This window comes from Trichogramma pretiosum, unplaced genomic scaffold (assembly GCF_000599845.2).
Source record: "Trichogramma pretiosum strain Unisexual culture from Peru unplaced genomic scaffold, Tpre_2.0 scaffold50, whole genome shotgun sequence".
NCBI classification, from domain to species: Eukaryota; Metazoa; Arthropoda; class Insecta; order Hymenoptera; family Trichogrammatidae; genus Trichogramma; species Trichogramma pretiosum.
Genome location: NW_019640807.1, coordinates 873841 through 899842, shown reverse-complemented (window position 1 = coordinate 899842; position 26002 = coordinate 873841). Strand labels below are relative to the sequence as shown.

Genomic DNA, 26002 nt, shown 5'->3' with positions numbered 1-26002 from the left:
CATCACTCACGATGCGTACAGAGCGTGACATATCATTACCTCTCGGTTGGACCGGTCGAATAACTGGAGGATTCCTCGCCCGACTCGACGCTGTTCAGCGACGTGCAGTTCATCTTTCTCTCCTCCCACTGGCTGCGCACCTCTTCCTGGACCCGTCGCTTCAGCTCCTCGACTCGTCGTCTCTCTTCCGATATAACTTGACTACCTGCGCGAGGTACAAAAAAGAGAAACAATTTTTTCATATTCCAGTTTATCATCATCATCATCATTGACTTCGTACCTTGTTTCGCTAAGTGCAGCTGCCTATTTCGTTCGATTTCTTTCAAGGACTCGATGGTTTTTCTGGCCAAGCCGCTGCCCTCGTTATTATTGACGATCGGCGACTCGCTCGTGACCCTCGATATTCTGTCGAAATCCTCGCGGCTCGGCGAGCGCTTCTCGGCCACGAGATTGTCGTTGACGTTTTTTACCAGGCTCTCCAGCTCGTCGTCGATGGTGCGTAATCGATTGCGACCCTGTGAACGGGCAAAAAAAAACACACACACATGCGCACACACGTTAAATATTTACGAACACTCGAGGCCGAATGGGTTTTCCAATACTCTCCCTGCGTATCGGATTTACGATGGGATGAATAAAAGAGGGAGAGAAAAAAAGGACGCCGAGCCTCTCTCTCCGGAGAGAGCTCGTAAATCGCCATTAAAATTATTACCTCCTCTAATCTGCGTAGATGCGCGAGCTTCTGCCTCTCCAAGCTCTTGGCCTCCTTCAGCACGGTCGTCTTGATGTCGCTGCGCTGGCTCTCGAGCTGCTCCAGCTGCAGCCTCCTCGCGTCCACCTTGGCCCTCAGCTCCTCGGCGTAGCGCTGCAGCTCCTCGCGATTGGCGAGCTTGCTGGCCTCCTCCTCGAGATGATGGAACTCGAGGTCCTCGAAGGCCTTGCGCTCGGTCTCGAGCTGGTCGGTCTGGGCGGCCAGTCGATTGGCCAGGTCGCTGTCGCGCTCGTCGTCCCTGCCCTCGGCCTCGGCGAGTTGCTCCTCGAGGCTGGCGCAGGCCTGCTGGGCCACCAGCACGCGCTGACGCGCCTCCGCCTGGATCTGCGTCTGGCCGGCCTTGTCCTCGGCCATCTCGGCCTCGAGCTCGCGCAGCTTCTCCTGCACGCGATTCAGCTCGGCCTCGTCCTGCTCAAGCTTCAGGCTCTCGGACTCGTGCTCGGCCGACAGAAGGGCTTTCTCCAGCTCCAACTGCGTGCGAGTGAAAAAAAGTATAATTAGCATTTGCAATTAAAAAAAAAAAAATTTGTTCATAGCGCAGTCGAACTTACCTCGCGACTGATCTCTTCCTCTTGGGTCTCGATCTCGGCGACGCTGCGCTTGAACGAGTCCATGTTGGCGAGTATGTGCTGCTTCTCGTTCTCGAGAAAGTCCATGTACTTGCCGCGATCCTGATCCTCGAGCTGTGCGCGCTGCTGCTCTTTCTCCGACTCATCGGCTTTGCCGTCGTCCTTGTTGTTGTCCGCTCGATCGCCGTACTCGTCGTTCAGCCTCTTGGAATTATCACCGTTAAGCCGCTTTACCGGCGTCTGGTAGTGGTCGGCTATCGGCGTCGTCGTCGAACCCGACGAATTTCTCGGCTTGGACAATTGCGAAAGCTGCTCAATGGCCTCGAGCAGATCGTCGTTCGACACGTCGAGCTTCGTACTCTCGAGCAGATTATTGTGACGCTCGGGCGCCGTTCTGGCCGGCTTCTTCGGTGGCCTCGGTAAGCTCCTTTTGCCGCCGTTATTGTTGCTAACGAGTTGTTGTTGCGAGCTTTGGACCGCTTCGTTGATGTTGTTGTTGACGTTATTATTACCAGCTGTGGTAGCGTCGCCGTTGACGCTGTGCTGCGACGCTCCGATGTTCTCGTAGATGCTCAGGTTGCCGTTGATCACGGGCATGAAGTTCTCGTAGTTGTGGTAGGTGAGCTTGATCGTTTTTTCCGGAAGAGGCGGAGCAGCTGCTACTTCTGCGAACGAATCGTCGCGATCGTTATATTTTGAAAACTTTGGATACTCGATCGATAAATTGACAATAGCATATATCTATACAAGCTTACCGTTGCGCTCTTGCTTTTTCTGCGACTGCTGCTGCTGCGGTATCTGAGGCTCGGCATACATGATTCTCTCGTGCGTCGTCGTTTCATTCGTCGTCGGAGCAAACTTCTGCGACGACGACGGCGATACGTCATTCAAGTGATTGTAGTTGTCGCTATCTGCGGGATAGCACGCGGCCACTTTGTTCTGCTGTTTGCTGGGCTTCATCACCACGGCGTAGCCGTTCTCTTGTTCGGGCCATTGAGGTGCTCGATTATTGTTCGGCGTCGCTGCCAACAACTTATTATCGTCGCAGTTGTCGCTGCTTTCCGGTGTCGCTGGTAATGGTGGCGGTGGCGGTGGCAGCGGTGGTTGATGGTGGTGCTGGTGGTGCTGTTCCTCTTCGCTCGGTGGAGGTGTCTTCGGTCGACCGCTGTATCTAGGACCGTTGCGACAGCCGACCGTGGGCTTTTTGTACGGTAGGTGCGGCGATTGGTATCCCACCGCCGAGAGCCTGTGGCAAAGAGGAAAGAATGAAAAATGAAAAAAATGTAGAGGAATATACGATAGCAAAGAACGAAATAAAAAAAGGACGATGATAAATTCATGCGCGAATGCGGATTGATCGTTGCTGTACTATGCGCGGGTCGCGCGGAAAATCTCTCTTTCTGCGTGTGTATTATTAGCGGTCTAGTCGCGCAACCACAGAAAGAGAGAGAGAGAAAATAAAAAATTACGCGCTTTAAAGCCACGATGACGAGACAAAACGCAAACTTTAGAGCGAGTTAATAATACACATACATAGGCTTTACTCTAGGCTTTATTTGACCGCATTTGGAACAAAAGCCTTGGGGCGAGTATATATTATATATAATTCACGTTACAAATATATACACACGTACGAAGAAAAAAAGAATTATAATAACAATAATAATGGGATCATCGCTCCGCCGCTGCAGCTGGATGCAGTCGATGCAAAGATAAGACACGCGGGAGATAATTGTGCCCATTGTCTCCGTGTACGTACATTACGATCGCTCGCAGCTGAGTTACAAACGCGGCCATATACAATGCGTGTGCGTATAAGGTCAATAATAGCTAAGCGCGACCAAAAGTTTACGCTCGTTACTCTCGCTCCAAATCGGAGAATAATATAACGCGTAATCCACGCGGGGGTTGACGTAATGACGACGATGGTCACATATAGGCGTATATGTCAAAGTGCATTCGTAATTCGTCGCTCTTACAAAATCGTCTCCTCTTCGTGTTTGCGTCTCGGCTGCTGCTGCTGCTGCTCAACGTGTTTGCCATTGCTGCCGTTGCTGCTACCGTTACTGCTCGTCTGTCGCTCGTAATCCGTGCAGGTGGCCAGCATCTCCTCGAGGTGGGCCTTCTCGCGCCTCACCTTCTCGCCGTGCTCGCGCATCCTCTGCTCGTAGGCGCGTCGCATGCGCTCCTGGGCGTCTCGCTCGCTTTCCGGGCTCAGCGGGCGCATTATGCGGCCGTACAGGGGCTCGCTCGGTTTGTTCGAAGGCAGCGTGAAGAAGTTCTGATAGTGATGCTGCTGCTGCTGCTGATGCTTCGACTGTTGTTTGGGCACGCGGACCTCGCGATTGTAGGCGGGCGATGGCTGTTTCGGTGACTTTTGACGAGGTATTCCGATATTTCTGTAAGAAAAAGAAGTCGAGGGCCAATTTTCGAATCAGTTCTGCCGAGGTTTATTGATTTCTTCAAAGTACTCACTGTGCAGAATTGTTGTAAGAATCGCACGATCCAGCCCTACGATGACCCACAACCACCTGACCCTGTGGTTGCTGCTGCTGCTGCTGCTGCGACTGTAAATTATACCTCGAGCCGTTATTGCTGCCGTACTGCTCCAACTTGAGAAATTCCGTGTGCGTCGTGGTCTTGGCGACGATCAAGCTCTGACTCATGTCGAAGTCCCGACTGAACTGATTCAGATCCTCGTCCCTTTGACAGTGAAAGCTGCGGCTCATGATGTCGTCCGTGGACATGCCGCCGCCGCCCGTGAAGACGTTCTCGTAGCCGTTCTCGTAACCGTTGTCGACGTTCTCGTAGCCGTTGCCGTTGTGATTCTCGTCGTTGTAAGTCGATTCCAGCTCCTGGCTGGAAGCCGCGCGCCGTTGGTGATGATTTTGATGATGATGATTATGATGATGATGATTGTTGTATTGTTGCTGTTGCTGCTGGGGTCGATACGGTTGGATTTGCTCCTGCCATCGGCGACCCAAGCTCCGAGTCATGAGATCCGCGTTGCTGTCGTCGACGTTCTGGTATATCGAGTTGTTGTGATTCGTATTGTATTGGTTCGTTAGTTTGCACTGAAAATGCGAGTACAAGAGAGAGCGAGTGAGTAAACGTTTTTAATTGTGCACGAGCTCATTGCACAAGGTACGAGCTCTCGTAGATCTTACTGTACTATATTATCTGATACTTTTTGATAATCTTCTCACCGCGGGTTGAAGGATTATAACCCTTCTTGGTATAAACGCTCAACATTTTATAATTTTTAGTCAATGAAAAATTTTTTGAGCTTGGAAGGGCCATGAGAACTGAACATGGACAGACAAAAAGTTTAAGATTTTTTCCAACATTTCCAGGCTATTTTATGCTCCACATATTTACTTTTCTCTGTTACCGTTCGACGTCTACTTTTTGACTGTTTCGTTAAAATTGACAGAACATCATAATAGTCACGATTTTGGTGCTTCACTTATACAACTATATCTACTTTGACACTTTCAGATTTACAGAAATAAAGGTACTTGCCATCTGGCGGTGGAAAATTGAATTAGTACTGTCGTACTTAATACCGGTCTAAATTTTTTTAATTAAATGGTTTTTTTCGTTGTTAAAGCACGCTTCATAATATTTAAACAAGCCAATTGATACCAATTGTATCTTAAAGCATTTTATACAGTAGTATTTCAGTCATTTATAGGGCATAATAAATGTTGAGCATTTCTACCAGGGACGTTAAAAAAATGTTTACCTGTCTCGCGTCGTCTTCGTTGCGACATCTCTCGAAATTCGTGACATTCTGCAGTGGACTGCTCCTACCCATCGTGGAAAAACTCGCCGATTTCGCGTGATTATTATGATAATAAGGCTGATACTGTTGCTGCTGCTGCTGCTGCTGCTGCTGTTGTACCGACGTAGGCAGTATCTGGTCCGCCGGCACACTGGTCGTCAGACTGCCCGGGGGAAAGACCTTGGGCGAGACGACGTTGTTGACCTGCTGACGGGTCTGTCGGGCCAGCATCTCGAACTTGCTGAGCTTGCCGAGAAAATTGACGGGCTCGTCCGTGTCGGACGAGCAGGAGGCGCTCGAGCTGCGCGGAGATTTACGCGGTGCCACGGGTGGTTTGCCCTTCGCTTGCTGCTGCTGCTGACACTTCAAGTGCTGCGCCTCGACTGGATTGTTGAAGCGAAATTGGGTCGATCTGCCGAGCGTCAGTACGCTGCCTGTAGTAAAAAAAAAAAAAATAAGTGCGTAAGCTCGGAGGTTTAATGCAGCGCTCGTGTATGAATATATAAGACCGTGTAAATAAAGATGCGCGTCGCATCTGCAGCGGAGACACTGCTTATGCGCATCGTGCAAGTCGTTAATCCTTCCCTCCCCCGTGTGTATACTACACTGCTATACTACTTCCGGCGCGCGATCGAGTCTCGCGATCGTTAAAACGTCGCGATTCGTTGCATTATTATCGAACAAAAAGAAGAACCGCGATCTTTTTCTTTTATTCGTTTTTTCGTCGTAGTCTTTATATCCGAATATATATACCTTGTTTGAGTCTGTGCGCATCGTGGATGGCTCGGCCGTCGACGCAAGTGCTGCCTTTGAGCGGATGAAGGGTCACGCTGCCGGCGACGTTCTCGATCACGCAGTGGCTCGGATCGATGCCTTGGCCGCTGATTTGTAGGTCGCTGCCTCGCGCCTGGCCGACGAGTGTGCGTCCTGCGCGACGACAAAAACAAAAAAAAGAGGAAAAAAATGAGTGAGACGTGTTATATATTATATCGAGTGCGCACTCGATTGCATGAAATACATAATTTCGAGAGATGAAAAGTACATCTTCTCTCGGTGAAGAAAAAAAAATACAATATTCCTCGGCTCGCAATCATAAGTTCGAATCGAGCAATCGTCGCGCGAATAAATAACTCTTTTTTCTTTCTCAAGTACGTACATATATATAGAGCGCCGCTCGCTCGCAACATTTGTTTGCGTTCGATTTCTCGCGCTTGCCGTGCCAGGCCAGGCCGCATGAATTATAAAAGCGAGAGGAAAACAAATGCATCGGAGTTCCGAGGGTTCGGGACACAAAAAAAAAACACACGGAACGAGAAGAAACGAACGCGGTCGCTATACGCGCTTGATACTCGCGCGTTTCCTGCGGTATTCATACTCGGCATTCTTCATTATTTTTCGTTATTTTCCTCTCTCGCTCGCTGCCTCTTCCTCCTCGTCCGCCTCGCATTTCGCATTACCGTTGTTAGCTCGTGTTTACTGGAATGACATTTCTCGTCTCATAATGATAATAATAACGACGACGATGGCAATGATAATACATTTTGTACTTTTTACGCTTCTTTATGTATGTGCGCGACGGGTGTCACTCGCTGTCGACGATTGATACAAATCATCTTCACGAACGAGCTCTCGAACTTTTTTGTCTCTGTTCCCGAGCATCGCGACGTTTCGTTTGCGTTTTTTTTTTGTTCTTTAATCTCGCTTCGAGTCCAAATATATCATTTTTTTCGAAAGGTACCGAGAGCAGACTCGGTTAACCACGCATTACAACGACCGAAAGAGCTCGGACAAGCTTGAACTTGCACATATGCGTAATGTAGGTCGCGATCGCCCTCGTAACTTACGTTTGTTTTCTCGCGTAAGGCAAATCGGAGCGTACCGCGCGAGCTTTCACGCCACGCACGTCGTTTTTCTGCCAGCGAGCTTTTGAAGTTTTGCATTTTCGTTCGCAAGCTCGGGGCTCGTATTTGCGTATGCGAACGTCCGATACGATGTACACGGTCTCGATCGATGACGCGCATCTGCGGGCACGGTGCATTTACGCTTCACCCGAGAGAATTTCGTCGCAGATAATCTTCGTGTAAACACGCGGATTGATACGTGAATCAAAGGACACGTTTTTAATTACGCTGAACCACCGATCCAACGCGCGTCTCTCTTATCTTATCTTGCTTGATGTATCAAGAGCGCGCGAAAATCAACCAGTGAGCGAGAGAGCTATGAGGGCGGGCGACACGTTGTACTCGAGTTTCGCCAGTGGGAAAGCTCGCACGCTCGAGTCTCATATATGTGTGCGTGTGTGTGTGTGTGTGGTTGGATTACATACAAATTAGCTCGCATTATCTTCCATCAAAAAGTGCTTATACGAGCTATCTCCGGTTGGTTCTCTAATATATAAACGCCTGCAGGTCTGCCGTCACTCCTCCCCCACAACGTTCTCTCTTTCTCTTGATACGCATGCTGACACTTAAGTAGACGCGAGACGGAACGATTCCCTTTTTCCTTCATCGTCGCGGCTGGTGTGTAATATTCGTGATGATTATGATCATCGACGCGTCAACAACATTATTTAAGCCGATCTGCGCTGGCAAATACAAACACGAACACGTTGACCGTCGTTTATTATTATACATATTTATGTACGATGAAAACCTCAGTGAAAATCTCGGTAGAAAAATAAAAATGAAGAAAAAGTCGGCCACCTCGTAACTCTACTGTACTGTATTCTACTCGTCTTTCGGTCACATAATATTGTACCTATATGTTGTTCAAATGAACGCTAAGAATATTTTTCTGCTTCTTTTTTATTTCAAGAAAATGAAACAGAGATCTGGTCACTTTTATTTTCTGTACACTGACGCGTGCGAGCTCGACGTGCTTTAACATATATACTTGCAGAGCTCTGGGTAATTATTTCCGAAGCAACGGCAGCGGCAGCAGTTGTATATATGAACAATTCCACAATTAACCTGCCAAATTTTTGCCTGCAAAAGGGTCTGATTTTTTTTTTCATTAAACGCTAATCGTTAACATTAGTTATTGTTCTTGGAGGTCCTAGCAAGCTTTAAAAATGTATCCATAATCAACATTTTAATAGGTATATTTTTGTTATGATTCTTTTTTTTTTTTAATCACGTTTTTAGCGAAAAATGAATTTTTTGATGTTTGAGTGTTCGACGTGGCTTGGTAATTACTGTCCTTACTATCTCCTCTACTTGTGCACAAGCATAAATAATATTAAAATGGTACCGCATATCAAAAATAATGATTTTTTTCAGTTTGTTGTTGTTTTTTTATTTCATACATAAAAAGCACTTGATATTTTCTTCAATTATTAGTTTAAGAAAATAAAAGTTAATACGTTCAACAGTACATAACGTGACTTATTTGAAAATGTTCATAATTACGTTTCGATTTAAAAAGTTTACATAAAACTTTAGGAAAAAAAATCTTAACACTTTCATTTGAAAGTTAATGGGTAATTATATGATATTAATGTTTACTTGAAATTGGTAAGTATAAAAAATATTTTTAAAAAATCATAACAAATTTGTGGTAATTGTAATTTATTTTTTTAATTAATCAAGCAATTAAAATGGTAAGTTTGAGACTTATACTGACTCGCTTATAATTGGTCAAACTGATTCTTTTTTTGTACATCTATTGCACATGTCATAATTAAAGACTTTGCATTCTTGAGAAAGTTTAGTGCGTGATTGATCAAATTGCGCTCGAATGCAAACATTTTATCATCGCATATTTAATCATCATCATATATCACACACTTCATTTTCATAGGTCTTCATCTGCAAAAATATTTTTTGGAAGATGAATGAAATTAGGCACTTGGGTGTACCACTCATTACACATGTTCGATAGATTGTTACTGAGAACTTTCTCGCTTGTTTCATGGAATATACTCAATCTTGACAGAGTAACATTTTTGTCACTTGCGTAATCTTTTCTACTGTCGTGTACTACCTTTTGATGTCGAATCAATGTCGATTTTTCTCCAAATGTCTGCTCGCAATTTTTGCGAGCGTAATCGTTGAACTTTTCGTGTACTGTCCTTTGGTGTGAGAGCATATGCTGTTTATGTCCAAATTTTTTCTTGCACTTATCGCATGCGAAATCTTTGCGACCCTCGTGAACTGTTTTTAAATGGATGAGCAAAGTCGGTTTTTGTCCAAATTTTTTCTCGCACTTATCGCAAGCGTAATTTTTCTGACCATCGTGAACTGTTCTTTGGTGCCTAAGTAAGCCAATTTTTTGACCAAATTTCTTCTCGCATTTGTCGCATGCGTAATCCTTACAACCTTCGTGAACTAATCTTTGGTGCCTAAGTAAGCTGATTTTTCGACCAAATTTCAACTTGCACTTGTCGCAAGCGTAATCTTTCTGACCTTCGTGTACTTTTTTGTTGTGCTCCAGCAAATGATATTTATGTCCAAATTTCTTCTCACAGTTTTTGCATGGGTAATCTCTGCGATCTTCGTGAACAGTTTTTTGGTGAATGAGCAAATGGGATTTTTGTCCAAATTTCTGCTTGCAATTGTCGCATGCGTAATCCTTACGACCTTCGTGAACTATTCTTTGGTGCCTAAGTAAGGTTGATTTTAGACCAAATTCCTTCTCGCACTTGTCACAAGCGTAATTTTTCTGACCTTCGTGTACTATTTTTTTGTGCTCCAGCAAATGATGTTTACGTCCATATTTTTTCTCACACTTGTCGCATGCGAAATCTTTGTGACGTTCGTCAACTGTCTTTTGGTGTAAAGGCAAATAATGTTCGCGTCCGAATTTCTGCTCGCAAGCGTTGTACTCGTAATCTTTTTTTTTATTGTGTATTGTGTTTTGATGTCTTAGCAAGTTTGATTTACGCGTAAAATCTTTCTGACAAATATCACAAACGTGTGTTTTACTACTCGAAACCCTTAAGTTGTGTTCACTTAGGTTATCTTGCAAGATAACTGGATCGGACTTATCACTATTATTCATTTTCTCGCCTAAATCAAACGATTGATTCTACTATTTAGAGCCACAGGAAATTAATAAGTAAAGTTATCTTTTGGTATTATGCCTTGTATCTTTGGTAAAGACAACATTCACACTAATTCGTTTCATTCGTTCCGCTATAAACATTTTCCACAGACGATGCCAAGTTTGTGTATGTGTGTGTATTGATTACTATTAGGGCACATGTCTATTTGTTTATGTTTTGACATTTTATACATGAATAATGCTGTATAATTCTAAAAATGTTGATAATGGAAAAGAAAGTACGTAGCTATCCGATACTATCGGATTTTTGCGTCCCCACAAAAAAAAATCATCGAATTTGTCTCTGAGTTATCGCAAAAAAATCAAACCCCCTTTTCAGTCGAAAATCTGCTCGGTAAATTATGTGGATTCGCTCATATATCGGAGGCTAGGCGCGCTGCCGAGCTTTCCGTCTCTATTATATGGAGTACGCCTCTCGCGCCCGAGAAAACTGTCCTATTCTATTTCTCGACGACGACGGGCACACACGCACACACACACTTATACAAATATACACACACACGAACACATACGCGTGCATAATACGATATTTTCGGCCCGCAAGGTTTCGAAACGCCAAGTGTTGTCGTCGTCGTCGACGTCGTGTACTATATTACGCACGAAGTAGACTTTGCCGGTGGACTCGGTGTGCGCTCACGTACTTGCAGTGGTACGTGCGGTACATTTATCCGCGTATAAGTAAGTGTGTATACGTATACGTGCGCACTCGTGTAGTACAAGCTCGAGAGACGTACCGCCGGCATTTAATGGCTAATCGATGGGTTACGATGTCGTGTTTTCACTTTAGGCCCATCCGTGATACGTCTTATAACGTATAAATATGCATATGTCAAGTAGATATATAATGGCCTGGGCTCTTCTCTCTCTCTCTCTCTCTTTCTCGGCTCGCGTGCGATGATCACGTTCCGCGAGACGCGGAAGTTCACGATCGCGACTCGCGAGCTACGAGCCGCACACGACCCACCATATATATATTATATGCGAGGCACACGACGACGACGACGATCGCCGCTGCACAGCCGCGCGCGTGCAGCACATGCAAAAACTCGATCCCGAGCATACGCCGCGAGAAATTAATTCGATCCGAGCGCCGGATCGCGTCGTTTGTACTGCTTGGCTTTTTTTTTCTCCTCCTCCTATATAGCTCTCGTGCCACGATGTAGGTACATATATACATCTATCCGTCAAACTCGCTTTGGCGCGCGAGGAGCGATTTAGAAATTTGCGCTTGGCCCGAATCGCTCGAGAGTGTATAGCTCTCGCGCGCACGCAGCGGCGTCGCTTTTACACACACACATCAACGTGACGCGCAGCGGTGAATAATTCGTCGAGTTGGGGAAAATTCGTGCGCGTGGGATACCTATATGGCCGTTACTACTATTTCGGTCCCTCCGTATGTCTCTCTCACGCGCCCCCTACTTACATCCCCGTTTCGGTTACTTTTCTCCCTTACTTCTTCCCGGCATTATTTATTAAATAAAAGTAATGAGGCGAGCAGCTTAAGAGTTCTTATATATTGTATATATGTCGCGTATAGTGTAACATCGACGAGCTTCTGCCACTGCATAATAATAAATGTATATTACATCGCATAAATATTCAAGTAGTCGGGTGCATACGTGCGCACGTCGGGGTGCGAGCGTATACGCGACGCGTCACTTATACTGTATATAGCTGCACCACTGGCAGCAGCAGCAGCAGCAGTACACGCATCAAGGCAAATAATTAGCGGCTGACCTACATATCTTTCCAAGAGTATCATCTTGTCTGTCTGCGTGCCGTGTGTTGCGATATACCTGTACATATCCCCCAGCACTTACACAGCGAAATCGTGTGTATGTGTGCATCGCAAGCTGCTGCTACCGGACTACTACTGTACGCGATGTAGATTACGATCTTTGCAGCTTGCCTCGGCGCGTATAGAGACGCGCACACACACTGCCGAAGGTATGTGCGCTTCTATACGCGCGTCGATCGATTTCCCTCCTCTCGCAGCTTTTGTATACGTACGCAGCAGACGTCAGGTGTGTGTGTGTGTGTGTGTTTGCACAGTAATACCGCCAGCTACGTACATACGTATAGGAGCATCAAATTTTCCAATCGCGCGCATCGATTTTACACTCGCAGGACAAAAACGTATACTACCTGATACAATATTATACATTTACGAGCTTGCACTGGTACACATGCACACACACGTGTGTGTATGTATCACTGAATAGGCTTCGTCACACGGATTTATGTATTTATATTCTTACATATTGCTTTTGCCTTCTATGCAATATGTGTCGTATTATAAACCATCGTATACACGACGATGGGTATACGTATGGGCGGCCCTCGCCTACTACTGTATATTGTGCGTATATAATACTCGTACGCGCGGAATTTATGGTTGTCTTGTAAATACGCGTTTTGCGTTACTCCGTCGTCGTCGCCGTCGTCGTCGTCTACGGGTAGTAGCTGCATATCATACAGTCGCGCACACGTGTGCGTGTTTGTGCTGCTTCACATTTTGCACGTCCCGCACCCGTGTATGTATGACATACGCACACGCACGAGGCACGAAGGGTATTAAATTGTCATATGGAAACGTACGATTCCGTTTCGTATAGATACGTGCGGCGCGCGTGTAATATTCGAATAAATAAAATACGAGCGCGTCGCGCGAGTCCTTGATTCTTTTGTTTTCTTGTTTTTTCCATCTACAATCGCGTTGTTGTTGTTTTTTTTTTGCGGATTAATGCAGATCGCGCACAGATAAGGCTTCGCGTTTGTAGCTCGAAAAGTTTCTAGTTTTTTGTGCGTCCGCGCGAACAATTGCCTATACATTTGCAATTAGTCAACTTCGATGCAGGCAGCTACGCGTCTCGTTTCTCGATGCTAATTTCCTAATCGAAAAATGAGAAAAACAAGGTAATAAAAATGAAAATGTTTAACGCCGACTTCATTTGCAGTTAAATCTATGCGAGACGAAGAATCCGCAGAAAAAAAATCACGAGGAAGATAAGAGAGGAGAAAAACAAAATGGGATGAAATGAAAAATAAATAAAAATAAACGAACATTGGCCTTTTATCTACTTGCGTCACGCCAATATGCATAAATGCAAGGCGTATAATGAGTGCACGTCTGCTCTGGCGTACGTATACGATATATATGAGTAACGCGTTCGTGTACTGTATAATATGCGTCGATGCGACGACGACGACGACGACGTTCGTGTCGTGCCATTATATAGACCGATCGAGCGCTCTTATATGTGCGCCGTACGTATATATGTACGAGAGAATATTGGATCATTGTATTACCTTCGGGTAGCGGATGAAGCGTGACAGTGGTAGACAGCCTTCCACTTCCGGTCGAGACAAGATGAGGCATTTCCGTGTGGAAACTCAGAGCGCGCCCGGACTCGCGCACCTCGATGCCGGTCGCCGCCGCCGCGCTACTTACGGCCATTTTTCTTCCTTCTGCAACAAGAGAAAATTTCGACAATGAGATCGAGCGATGACATTTTTTATTTCAACGTGTTTTTTTTATTCTTAATCGTGTATGCAAGTCAGCGCGCGTATATATTAAGATAAAAGTATATTAAAACAATTTGAGCTCGAATATTTATGGGTAGAAAGAAAAAAAAAAGTGAAAGGTACAATTACCAGCGCTACGCTAATTTTTGCTCGCGCTTTTGCTCGCAGACGCAATTAACAAATTTCGCCCCGCGAGATCATTATGGTTTCGGGCCGTGCCAAATGTATGTATGCGCTGCTGCTGCTGCACTTTCACGATGCATAACCAGTGCTCTAATCTCCGTTTCGGAGGAATTTTGCGTAATCGCGCGCGCGACAATGACTCGGCGATGAATATTTTCCAATGTTCATTATATATTGCGCGCGCCCCCCTCGCATCGGAGCCGGAGAACTTTCTCGCGTCTCTGCGCGCTCTATCTCTATTTCTGGATAGCGTCGGCTCGCTGAAATATCATTTCCAATCGTTTCGGCGACCCGGTGTGCGATATAGTTTCCGTGCGTCAAAGTCCCTACGCTGTACCCCACCTAATCTTAATTGAAATCGGTGAAATTTTTTGCGCGCTGTCCAACGCGATACGGTCCCGCGTCTCTATCTCTCGGTAAATACAAACGAAAATTCAAACGCGAAGTACGTACGACTGTAAATTAGCAAGCGCAGATCGCAGAGAAGCTGCTCGTATCAACAACTTTGCCCGAGGGGGATGCGGTGCATGTGCATAAACTCCTTTTTTATCCACGTCTTTACCTTTATAATCTCGCTCAACCAATGTTATTGATCGCGCGGCGTACGCGTTATTGGTCGGTGGGCTCGAATCGAAAAATGCGTGTATATTTATATAAATTATATTTTGCAGCCAAGGTCGCGCGCGAGCCTCTTGTGCGTCCGTGACCTCGAGCTCTCTCGAGCCCGTCTCGAGCTGCAGCAAATCTCTCGATGGAAGATGCTTATTACAATATATAGTATACTCTCTCTCTTACTTCAGCCCCGTCTCGACTCTCCGATATGCACAATGAGATATTATGGAAATTTTGTGGTGCGCTCGTGTGGGTGTATGTGTGTGTGTATACAGGATGGGTGGGGATCGTCGCGCGTGTGTGTCACGAGGGAGAGCGAAGGAAACCGGTCGTCACTCCCTTCCTCGTGCACGCGAGCACGTACGCACACGTTGGTACATACCACGATCTTGCGATCGCAATTACAATGTCAACTCTTTATTTATTTTGTTTTAATTTGAAATCTTCTCTCGCGTACATCGGCCATTGCAGCCTCTCGCGCCAAAGGACGATTTTTCGACTCCACCTTCGTCGCTGCGCGGTATCGTATAAAGACGGCGCGTATCGTCATACGTATGCGCGAGGCGATTCCGGGCTCACAGGTGATGTAGCTGCGCGAGCTCTCTAAGCGACGAACGGATTTACTTGTGTACGTATATCGCCAGCGTCGACGAGCGCATTGCTCAAGTGTATACGTATGGGTGTGCGAGGCTTTTCGTGAAGTGAATGAAGAATGAGCTTCTGACAATGCCTCGACTTGGTATGCTCGCGGCTGCAGCGTATACTGTATATATATTCTCTCTGCGCGGAACTTATTCGCCGCTCTGGGTGAGCTTTGTTTCATAGTGCAGGCACCGATATATCAGGAGGCAAAAGAAACATCGGTCGAGGGAGGTCTCGATAGAGTATAATATGTCTTTTTTGCGAAGTGAAACTTCTTCAGGCGCTTAAAGTGCAACTGCACAATCCAACTGTTTGAAAAAAAGATGAGTGTCGTGTTCGACAAATTTCAAGGATTTGGATTTTCCTAGTTTAATATGTTTATTTTCATAATCCTATGACACTACTTATTTGTATGACCTTGCATTTCAAAAATCAGTACAAACGATTCTGAAAATTGCTACATAGCAAAAATGAGGTGAAATATTTGATTGTGAGCTTCGTATTCCATCAACAGATGGGGCATTGTAAACTTGCAAGCGGCAAAACATTTTTTGGACTTTAACTACACTACAGAGTTTAAAAAGTAATGATTCCTGTGGCTTGTTCCGGTTAACTCGATTATGAAGGTCGAATATATCCGAAAGAATCGTCAAGCGATATTTACGCGAATTTCTATTCTCGTCTGTATTATCTGCAGTGCTTTCGAGAAACTGAAAGGCGTGCGAAAGATCATGTGCCCTTATGACTCGTGCGCATCTACTCGAGCCCTGCAGCATCATTGACAAGCGTTAATTTTTTTCCTCCCCTCCTTTCTCCTCTCGCGTCACGACGCTGAATTCTCTCCAAAAATATCAGGTCCTTCTTTATTTTTTACTCGTGGAGGATTCGACCGTCGAAACAATTGAAACTTTTTCGCGGAACTCGAGCGAGCGAAAAATTTGTCACACACGTTCTCGTCAACGCCGAGGCAGTCGCGCGGGCACGCATAAATCCGATTCAATAATTTAACATGTAAATTTCTGCCGCGCGTGCTCATTAAATATATGCAGTTTTAGGAATAGGAGCTGCTGTACGAGCGCTTGCGAGCTCACGCGTACATATTAATAGTATAACATAATATAGAGCGAGCTGCGAAGTTATACATTATATCTATATTTTTTAATGCTTCGGCGCCGAGCGACCATAAAATGTAAATTTCTCCCAGGCTTGCGAAATATTATATGAGCATTGATATTGAAACAAGCTCGTTCGGTGCAGCAGCAGCAGCAGCAGCAGCTCGGCCTCTTCGGGACTCGGGCAATTTGCAAGAATTAACACAGAGCCGCGTACTGTCTGTATAAACCCGAGCACTCCGAGGACGCGAGTAATTCTTCGTTTCGCCCGGGATCGCGATTCTCCTCTCGTCTGCGCACAGAAGCAGCAGCAGCAGCAGCAGCTTCTTCTTCGTTGTGATTGTCTTTACAGTTCATTGAATCGAAGCCTCGTTAAAGTCATTCGAACTCGTTAAAGCTCTTGAACAAAGCGGCTTGAACTGTTTATTTTATTTATTACTTTTTTTCAACTCCTCGTGAACTTTTGAACTTACTTATATCACTGTAAAAAATAAAGATCCTTAAATTTATTGCAGATTTTACGTAAAATCAAACAATAAAATGAATGTTATTGATATTGAATCTCATTCTAAATACTTTTACATGAAATATTTGTCGAAAATTGAAGCCAACCTCAACCGCTAGATGGCGAGTACCTGTACCGGTAAATCCACAAGTGACAAAGAGAAAAGAATTGTATAAATGAAGCACGATTTTTTAAAAATTAAAACCAAAAATCTTTCGTCGTTACTTCACCCCATGAACGAATTCGAATAAAAAATGAGTAAGTAAGTTTGTATCCTACTAACTTTCCGATCGTAGTTTATTTTCAAAAACTAATGTTTCAATTACCGGCTCGACAAATAGCTCTCGAATCCAGACTCATCTGTCGATCAATGAAGAAGACAAAATTTGAATATATAGCTCAAGAGCTCGAGTTTGTCGTACTGCAGCCGCGTGTACTGTTATCTCTTTGGGACATGTCGCATCGCAATTATACAAGTTGGCGAGCTGCATGGATATTACAGGCACACGACCGGCTCTCTCTCTCTCTCTCGCGCATGTACATGTAATCGACTCTCATAGTTTCTAAACTGCCCGAAGCCACCGTGCACATATATAGATAGAAAGGAGGGGGATGATGATCTCGGCGCGATGCATCAAAGTCATATAGAACGCACGGAGTCATGCACATATATTATATATGTGTATTATATATATGTAGCGGCGCACACGTGCGAGCAAGCGGCCGTTATACGTTCTTGCACACACACACACACACAGACACGCGCGAATGTTTGAGGGAAAGTTCCGGGGGCCCCCCGAAAGGAAGGAGTCAAGCTTTTGTGATCCCAATTATACGTATGTACGTGTGAGTGAATGTGTGGATGCATTATTATTATTATTATTATACGTGTACACATGTGTTTGTGTTACCCGACAAGTTACGACCATGCATCATCATCGTTGTCGTCCTCGTCATTGCCAGGCCGCAACATCGTGATCGTATATAATATGCATTTCCGTTTCGAGCGAGCTTACGTGCATATATACATGCGAGCCCGAACCGATGCAGTTTGTGCGCAACTCCTCGCGTATGTATATAGTGAAGTGTACACAACGGTGGCAGCATCCTCATTTGCCATTGAAACATTAACGACTGTCATAAACGACGTGATCCATTAACTTTTTGATATCAATTTGACGGTAGGGGAGGAGAAAGAGAAAACAGAAGGCAAGAACAATGATAATCGACCCTCGTTCGAAATCAAAATTCATTCGTTCGCTCGTTTATTTCTTTCTCTTCTTTTTCAGCGACTTCGTTCTCGCTTGCATTTTCAATTTCGCCCAGTTGCTCGAAAACGTGCGACTACTACCTCCATATACGATGGCGAGTAATTTTTACCCGCTGCCCGCCCGCTCGCGAGCCCAAGACAGAGGATCGAGCGATAAAGAGAAAGAGTCTGCGAAATTTCGTTTGAACAAAGTTTCGTCGGGGGCGCGCACGAAGTTAGCTGCTGCTACAGAGGCGCGTTTCTAAAATATTTGGAAGTTCATAAATACACCACCCTCCCCTCGTAGACGAGCTGCAGTTGAGAAACTATAAAGGCACGAGCAGCGCAGCGGAGGATTATCCGCGTTGTTCATACACACGTGATCGTTATATAACACGGAGTGGCGGGCCGGAACGTGTTCGGGCAAAGTCTCGCGCTCGGATAAAGGAGAAATTCATGGAATGGTATATATATACTATGTGCGAGCAGTGGCAGGTATACAGCGATGCACCGGCATACTGCGAGATTTCAGACGTTAGATACTCGGACTACTCTTTGTCTACTTAACTTTCTGCTTCGCTCGATCGAAAGTATAATTAAAATGACGTTTAACTCTGATTCGTCAAAATTTGCTTTTACCGCGTAGCAATTAGCGCAACAAATTTTCATTATCTCAACCTCTCGTAAAAAAATGTTTCCTTATCGATGTAACGCAGATACGAGACGAGCTTTTTTTCGTATAACATAAACTTCTTGTATGCACGCTGCACTGCACACTCCGTGAAGATTATATACCGAATGCGGCATAGATATATAGAGAGAGGGAGAGGAGGACAGAGAGCCGAGTATATATCAGTCGTCGTATGTCGACGACGTACAGCGGGTGTAAATATTTGTCACGCCGTAGGTGCGCGTTGATTGTCGTCGACGCACTGCAGCGCACACGACAATGTGTGTACGTGTACGTTGGTATACGTCCCTCCCTGTGTGCACGCGTCTGTCTGAGTACGTTGAAATTCTGCGTGCTATGTAACATATATTATAAATATACACCGCAAGAGGCAAAATTAAGGTACACCTCTGGTATTGACTCGCTTTTCAGCTAATATCGTTTGAAGGAATCGCGCGAGCTTTGGAAGCCAAAATTCGTTGCTCTCTGCGATTCAAAGTGATATATTATGACGAGGATGTGTCTTTCGTTTTTTGTTTTTTTTTGCTCGACTGAAAGAACCGAATTGATTCCAGTCTACAATTATTCACTCGCAATCGCTACACGCTTAATGCCAACTTTATGATATTACATTAATTATGCATCGCGGCAATTATTATTTATCGATAAATGTGCAGCCGATACAATGGACATTTTGTTTTCGCGCGCGCGCGGCATGTACGTAGCAACATATATACTGTACGATTCGCCGCTGGATTTAATTAGGTTATATTCCGCTCCACTTTGAAAGGCTGCTGCTGCCGCTGCCGCGCTAATTGATGGCATCGGTCAATTTGATTAACGCCGCCGCTATACATCAATAAACATGCGCAATAATCGAATGAAAAGTGCAGTTTATTAATAACTCGCGCTCCGAGCGTATTTTTCATTCTTTTTTTTTCTTCTCGTGCATAGTAGTAGAGTGATGCAGGATATATATAAGCGCGGCGATCGCGAATGAATAAAGCAGCGCGACGTAGCGCCGATCGTAATTGTATGAGTACTTTTATAACTATCGATAAAACTTCCCATTTCTCAGTAGTCCAACGTGGTACTTTTTTTTTTGCTCTATCTCCGTATGCGTTAATCTCGCTGCGACTTTGCGATTGCAGCATTTTTCGCTCGTCTCCTCTCTCCCTCCCCTCGATTTTTTTTTCATTTTTCACGGGAATATACGTGCAGCGAGGGCAGTGTTGAATTATGACCGTACATTCTCTCTGTTTCAACTGCAGCTCCGGTGTTATCTGTCGCCTTCTACAATTTCGCAGGTGTCAGCGCGTTTGGACTGTTCGCAGCTATAGTATCGTACGATTGGCTAATAGTTTCACATTGTTGAATTTTTCGCTCTTTTCGTTTCGTATTCGCACACGTACGTGCGCGCAAGTGAACAATTTGACACTCTCGAATTCACGCGTTAGCTCGCGCAAATGTGCGTAATACCATATAGTAGTAGTAATTCATGCTGCTCACGCGGCTGAATCGCTCCACTTTCCTTTTCTTTCGCTTATTCTTCGTCTTCTTTATTCTACCACTTCGCTATGCGCGCATTCGAGACCATTTTCTGTACGGGTAAATTCAATTTTACGCCACGCTGTCGTATGTGTGTGTGTGTGTGTGCCTTTAAATGTGTGTTATGTGTATAAATGCAGACGTGCAGGCACCCGGAGTGCCTACGTACACGCTTCGCAGACATTTTGCACGCAGCGAGCTAAACGCAGGTATACATTATAAACGAGGCACGACGTTGGGTATATTATAATGGCCGATATACAAGGAGACAACTATACGGCGTGCAAAGAGTCGCGTATATAATATACATCTATGGGACAGTGGGAGGAGGCCGCAACGTATAGCGCAAGCCGTGGTGACTCTCGTGGAATTTCGACACGCATCGCGCGCATTTCCGAGTATACAACGCGCATCGAGAGCAGGAGAGAGAAAGAGGAAAGACGACACCCCGCCCTCGTATCTGGCCGTCGGCACATACAGCCGAGTATACATAAGTTTAAACGCCGAGTGTACCGAGTACATAATGCGGAATCTTGGAATAGAATTATTACGATCGTCGAAATGACGAGTATACGTGCACTGCGGCTGCATAATTCCACTGCCGCGCATGTGCTGCACTGTACTGCCCAAACGCAGCTCCGAACGAAGATTTTCACTGCAAGATAATAACGCCGAGTGAATCAATAAGCGATTTCGATCGAGCGAATAATGTTTATATATGTTTGTACGTCATTTTATTCCCTCCCGATGGGATTGGCTCGCGCGCATACATACGTACACGTACGAGCGACGTTATTATACGTTTGTTATGAATGCGACGCAGAGCTCTTATCGCTCTTCATGCTCGATCGATGATTTTATTGCGCGTCCAGTCAAGCTCCGTATAGAAGTATAGAGTATGAAATTAAGCTCAAAAGTCTATGTAGAGCCCGGATCGATTGTAACGAGATTCATTTTGTCGCCAACTCCATGTACATAAGGTGACAGTTTTGACCCAAGTCCCGATGTTATTTTCTATATACCGCGGCTATTTCCGTTCGATTTGTAATTTTTATTCCCGCGAATTGAGGCACTCGAGATTCTCGACGCGTCGTTACGCGAATGCGTTATATATAATGCCCGCTTCCCGTCGATGATGATGCGCGCACCAGTGCGGGGGCGTATTATACATCGAATCGACAATCGGACTTTTCCGCAAGTCGCGTGTCACAAAACATCGCTCTAAATTCCCCCGCGCTCTCTTCCTCTCTCTTCCTCTCTATCGGAAGCTTTTTTCTCCCTCATGTATACTTACTTTTTCGTCCGATCGGGCAGATGAGCAGGCGAATGAATTTCATTCTTGGCACGTTTTTTAATATTATCTCGGGTCTCGTCTGTGTACCGCATTTACACGCACATTCACACCCGCGCATGCACACACACATGCACTCTTGCGCACACTCGGTTATTCCGTGGCCGTAGTCGTTCGCGATCGAGACGTCAACTGAAATGAAGCATCGATCTTGCGAGTCGTCGATGCTGCCGATCGAGCTCTCCTACGCGAGACGTCGACTTCTCTTCGCTGTTCTTTTTTTTTCCATTTTTTTTTTATTTAATTTTTTGCTTTCGACGCTCTATTGTAAAAAGAAGGGCGTAGGTCGGTCGTATATGTATAGTTTCGCGCGATACAAAGACAAGCGCGCGCACGTATGCACGAGTGCGTGGGTGCTCCATTTGGCAACTAACGCGGAGAGAAAGAGAGATGGAGATACATAGAACGCAGAGAAGAGAGTATATAAGGAAAGGAAAAAAAACAACAACCGTATAAGAGCGGATGAAGTCGGCCACACAGCGGCAATTAATAAGTTTCTTAACCTCTCGACGGCGGGGATCGACGAAAGACTCGCGCTAATTTATGCATTACAATGTGTAAGGATTATTTTGTACAACATATTTATAAACGCGCGCGCGCGCACTTGTGCAAAAGCGAACGCACAAAAAGGGGAGTGGTTTTGCGCGTTGTCTGTACAGCACACGTATCGTCGACGAAAATAGAAACGCAGCGCAGTGACTCTATTGTTGCTGTTTTGTTATTGTTGCTTCTCTTCTTCTTCTTCTTCTTTTTTTTTTTTTTCATTTCGCCGTCGTCATTGCGAGATACATCGAACTCATTCATCGGCCCATCTCCGCTAGATACAGTTAATAATATAAATACAAATCAAGAATCATCTGGAAAGTATTGAATTACTTTCGTTCCGATCGATTAACGCGCACGATTACGCTGTATATTATACGTCCTTTCACTTTCGGTAGTGTATATAGTTATTATTTTGACGCGCGATAAATTTAACACCGAGAGTATGGTCGCGCGTTCGGACTCTCCGCTACTCTGCATTACACCGATACATGCCCAGCGCGACAAATTTCAAATTTATTTCTTCTGTCTTCTGTTAAGGCCATTGTACTTGCGGGTTTATTCATTAGCCGAGCGGCATAAAGCATTCGTATAAATAGCTCATTCTTAACGCGCGAGCTCGAGCTGCTGCTGCTGCACGTGTATATCTACTGAAGTTGAGATAGAAGAGTTTTTTTAGCTGTTTTAAATAGTCACAAGTCGGTGGCAATCTTACTTGGCATTGTGTTGTTTCGTTTTTTTCTACTTCTGATCTATGAACGATTGATTTGAGAAAAATTTTTCGAAACAGGTGAAATTTTATCAAAATGCTCAGTTCATTGAAAGTAAATTTTATCAAAATTTAAGTTGATAGTTAGCGTAGTAATTTTGTTCGGAACAAAATAAATTAGAAATTAAAATAAACTAAAAAGTAAATATATTGTCAAGTCTATACTGTTCAATATTGTATAACGATTTGATCAAAGTATCTCGAAAGGTGAAATTTAAAAGTTTTTCCTTCAATTGAAATCCGAGTACAAAAAATGCCAATGGATCGTAGAAACAAAAAATAGACGGTTGACAATAAACGAGTGGAGCGAAAGTCAAATTAAAACAAATACGCACAGGCAAACGAACGAATAGAATTTAATAACTAACTGTCAAACAAAATCAAAGAAATATATCAAAAAGATATAAAATTCAGATCAGTAGAAAAATGAATAGAAAAGAAAAATGTATCTTGTACAAATGAAAAAGGATCCAATTCAATTAGAACTTCATTTAAAACCAAAGGGAAAATATCAAAATTAACTCAACTTATCGCAACAAGCTCCAGAGACCATAGAGAGCGAGTGTGTGAGAGAGAGAGAGAGAGAGAGAGAAACGATAAACTTCTGTTTCTCGCGTTTGAAATGTGTAATAATACATGTAACAAGCAGACATCGAGCCGAGCGCGAGCTTTTGGATCTCGCAAGTCTATGAACCCAAACGCATACCACACATGCTGTAATATTTCGTGTCTTGCACGCAAAACAAACGGATGTTTGTATAAGCGTAATTTCCGACTGCCGCCGCAGTGCATATTCTCGTAATAACTATAAATTGCTCAAAGGCTCGTACGTTTATGACTAGCGCGCGCATTATATTGGACAATCGAAAATCGAAGCCACAAAGCACGAGGAGGATTTGAGCCGTATAGAGCTTTTCAGCTGCTGCCTCATTCGCCAAGTGTTGGGTGCTTTGTGCATGTTTTGCGTTGATAATGAACCTGACAGAGAAAACAGAAAATAAAATGAAAGCTGCTAATGTCTCGATGTGAAGTGCATCTTGACATTCTATCGATTCCAGAATAATTGGACAACTTTGATAGATAAACAAAGGTTTTGATCATCTGAATAACAGAAAAAAAAACGCCTAAATAACGCCTGAAATAAACGGTGCTTAAGAAATGAGTTTTTATTCAATTCTACCATTAAAACTATCTCACTAAATATAGTTGTTTACGTTATATTCGTTACATGAACCATTTTGATTTTCTTTACCCCCTGGTAGAAATAAATGGGCTTGTTTTTGGCGATTTTTTTCACAATAATTTTAAAATTATTGGGCACATTATAAATAATCTGAAAATAACAATATAATTGTTCCAAAAAATTTAGACTAGTTTTCAACCACTATCAATACGATAATAATAGTTTAAGTCTTCGCCGATAGATGGCGAGTACCTTTATTTCTGTAAATCTGCAAGTGAATAAGTAAAAATAATTTTATAAGTTCACAACTTTCTTTTACAATGCACGAATAAATTCTTCTCGTCGCTCATATCGACTTTGGCCACTTCTCTCCTCGCGTCAGCGACACCATCATCATCGTCGTCATGGTCGTCGCCGCGTTCAAAGCGCAGCGCGCAGCAAAAAACGACGCCTGCCTGTGCGATGCTCGTGGTACGCATCACGCATCAGCCGAGAGAAGAAAAGCGGCTTATATTCTCGCGCGCGAAACCTCTGCTGCTGCTGCGTTGCGTTTCCTGCTTTCCTCGACGCCCCGGCACGTATGTTTACGGGGCGCCGTTTATAGAATTAAAGTTCAACGAATTTCGCCCGCTCGCGCCTACATACGCTGACGTTGAACAGACGTCTCTCTTCTCGCTACGATACTCTCGACGACGAGATATAATGTACTGTGCGTGCATCGTACGATGAGCAGGCCATTGTCGCGATAAGTATACGAAACGCGCATCGTGCAACTGCACTCGTGCGCAGAAAATATATAATATTGTATACACGGCGTGCACTCGATTCGAGGTAAAAAGTAATCAAAGAACTCGGCGTGCACGCGTATACATACGTATAAGTATCGAAATTCCTTCGTGGTAATTTTGTGCGCCTCGCAAGGTCTGCCGTAAGTGCGCGCGCGCGCGTAATGAAGAGCGTATATGATAAATATATACACGTGTATTCACGTTATAATGCGTGCCCGTCAGCAAAAGAAACGAGCGCCGCTGCGGCAGCTTGCTCTGCGCACGTAGTAGAGTGGAGTTGCGTTGCTTGCCCCGTGGACAAGGCAAATTACCGTATTAATTCATTATATTATAATCCAACTTGATGCTGTGCCATGTAAGTGTGAGTGTGTGTGTATACGTGCTCGGAAGCAACAATATATAACGAGCATATTTTTGCATCAAAAGAGCACGTATTTCAATGCATAAATAGCTTCAAAATTTCACTTACTGCATCCCTTCCGCGCGTATATAGTGCATAACAATATAAAGCAACTCACTCGCCCGAAGTTGACCACTATACAGCCGCCTCACCCGCCACTGGCGGGTTACACGCATTAAATTCAAAATTCACAAGCCAACTTTCACTTCGGGGCATTTTCGCTGCCGAGCACATAATAACGAATCCGCGACTGCTCGGCTTCCCTCGGTTACATTATACATACATACATATCTCGCACGCGCGAAAGAGAGAGACTCTGATGGCAAACTCCACAGCAGCTCGCAGCAGCAGCAGCAGCATTATCACGATCATGTACATCATATACACACATCCAACTGGATGTAAAACTCGTCGACTGCATTCCGAGCGCGGAGGTGCGCAAGGTGCGGATGTTGTTGTTGCTGCTGCTCTCGCGTGTCCATGCCAATATATGTATGTATATGCAGCATAAAATGTCGCCGTCGCGTGTGCGAATGCCGTCATCGTCGCCATCGCACGCGGCGAGTAGTCTCTCTATTACATTATATGTAGGTGAAACTTATGCAAAAGCCGGAGCGAGAGAGAGAGACGCGTTTCACGCAGCTTATAAGACACATAATCTCTTATAAGGTCTTATGGAAGGCGACTGCTGTGAGTGTGCTGTGTACGATCGACGCGAAAACGTGAATGGGAAGTC

At 44.6% G+C, this 26002-nt stretch overlaps 1 protein-coding gene across 1 annotated transcript in view; it reads right to left on the bottom strand.

The window, feature by feature from the left end:
* LOC106649361 (pleckstrin homology-like domain family B member 1) overlaps positions 1-26002 on the bottom strand; it is a 45803-nt gene that overhangs the window by 4903 nt on the left and 14898 nt on the right. The window contains exons 2-11 of the mRNA XM_014366725.2: positions 13496-13654; positions 5879-6052; positions 5087-5559; positions 3817-4415; positions 3321-3740; positions 2097-2587; positions 1324-2006; positions 713-1243; positions 281-515; positions 40-205 (exon numbers count right to left, since the gene is read on the bottom strand). Of these exons, the coding sequence (XP_014222211.1) occupies positions 40-205; positions 281-515; positions 713-1243; positions 1324-2006; positions 2097-2587; positions 3321-3740; positions 3817-4415; positions 5087-5559; positions 5879-6052; positions 13496-13643 (3920 nt within the window). The 5' untranslated portion in view covers positions 13644-13654. The remainder of the gene's footprint in view (positions 1-39; positions 206-280; positions 516-712; positions 1244-1323; positions 2007-2096; positions 2588-3320; positions 3741-3816; positions 4416-5086; positions 5560-5878; positions 6053-13495; positions 13655-26002) is intronic.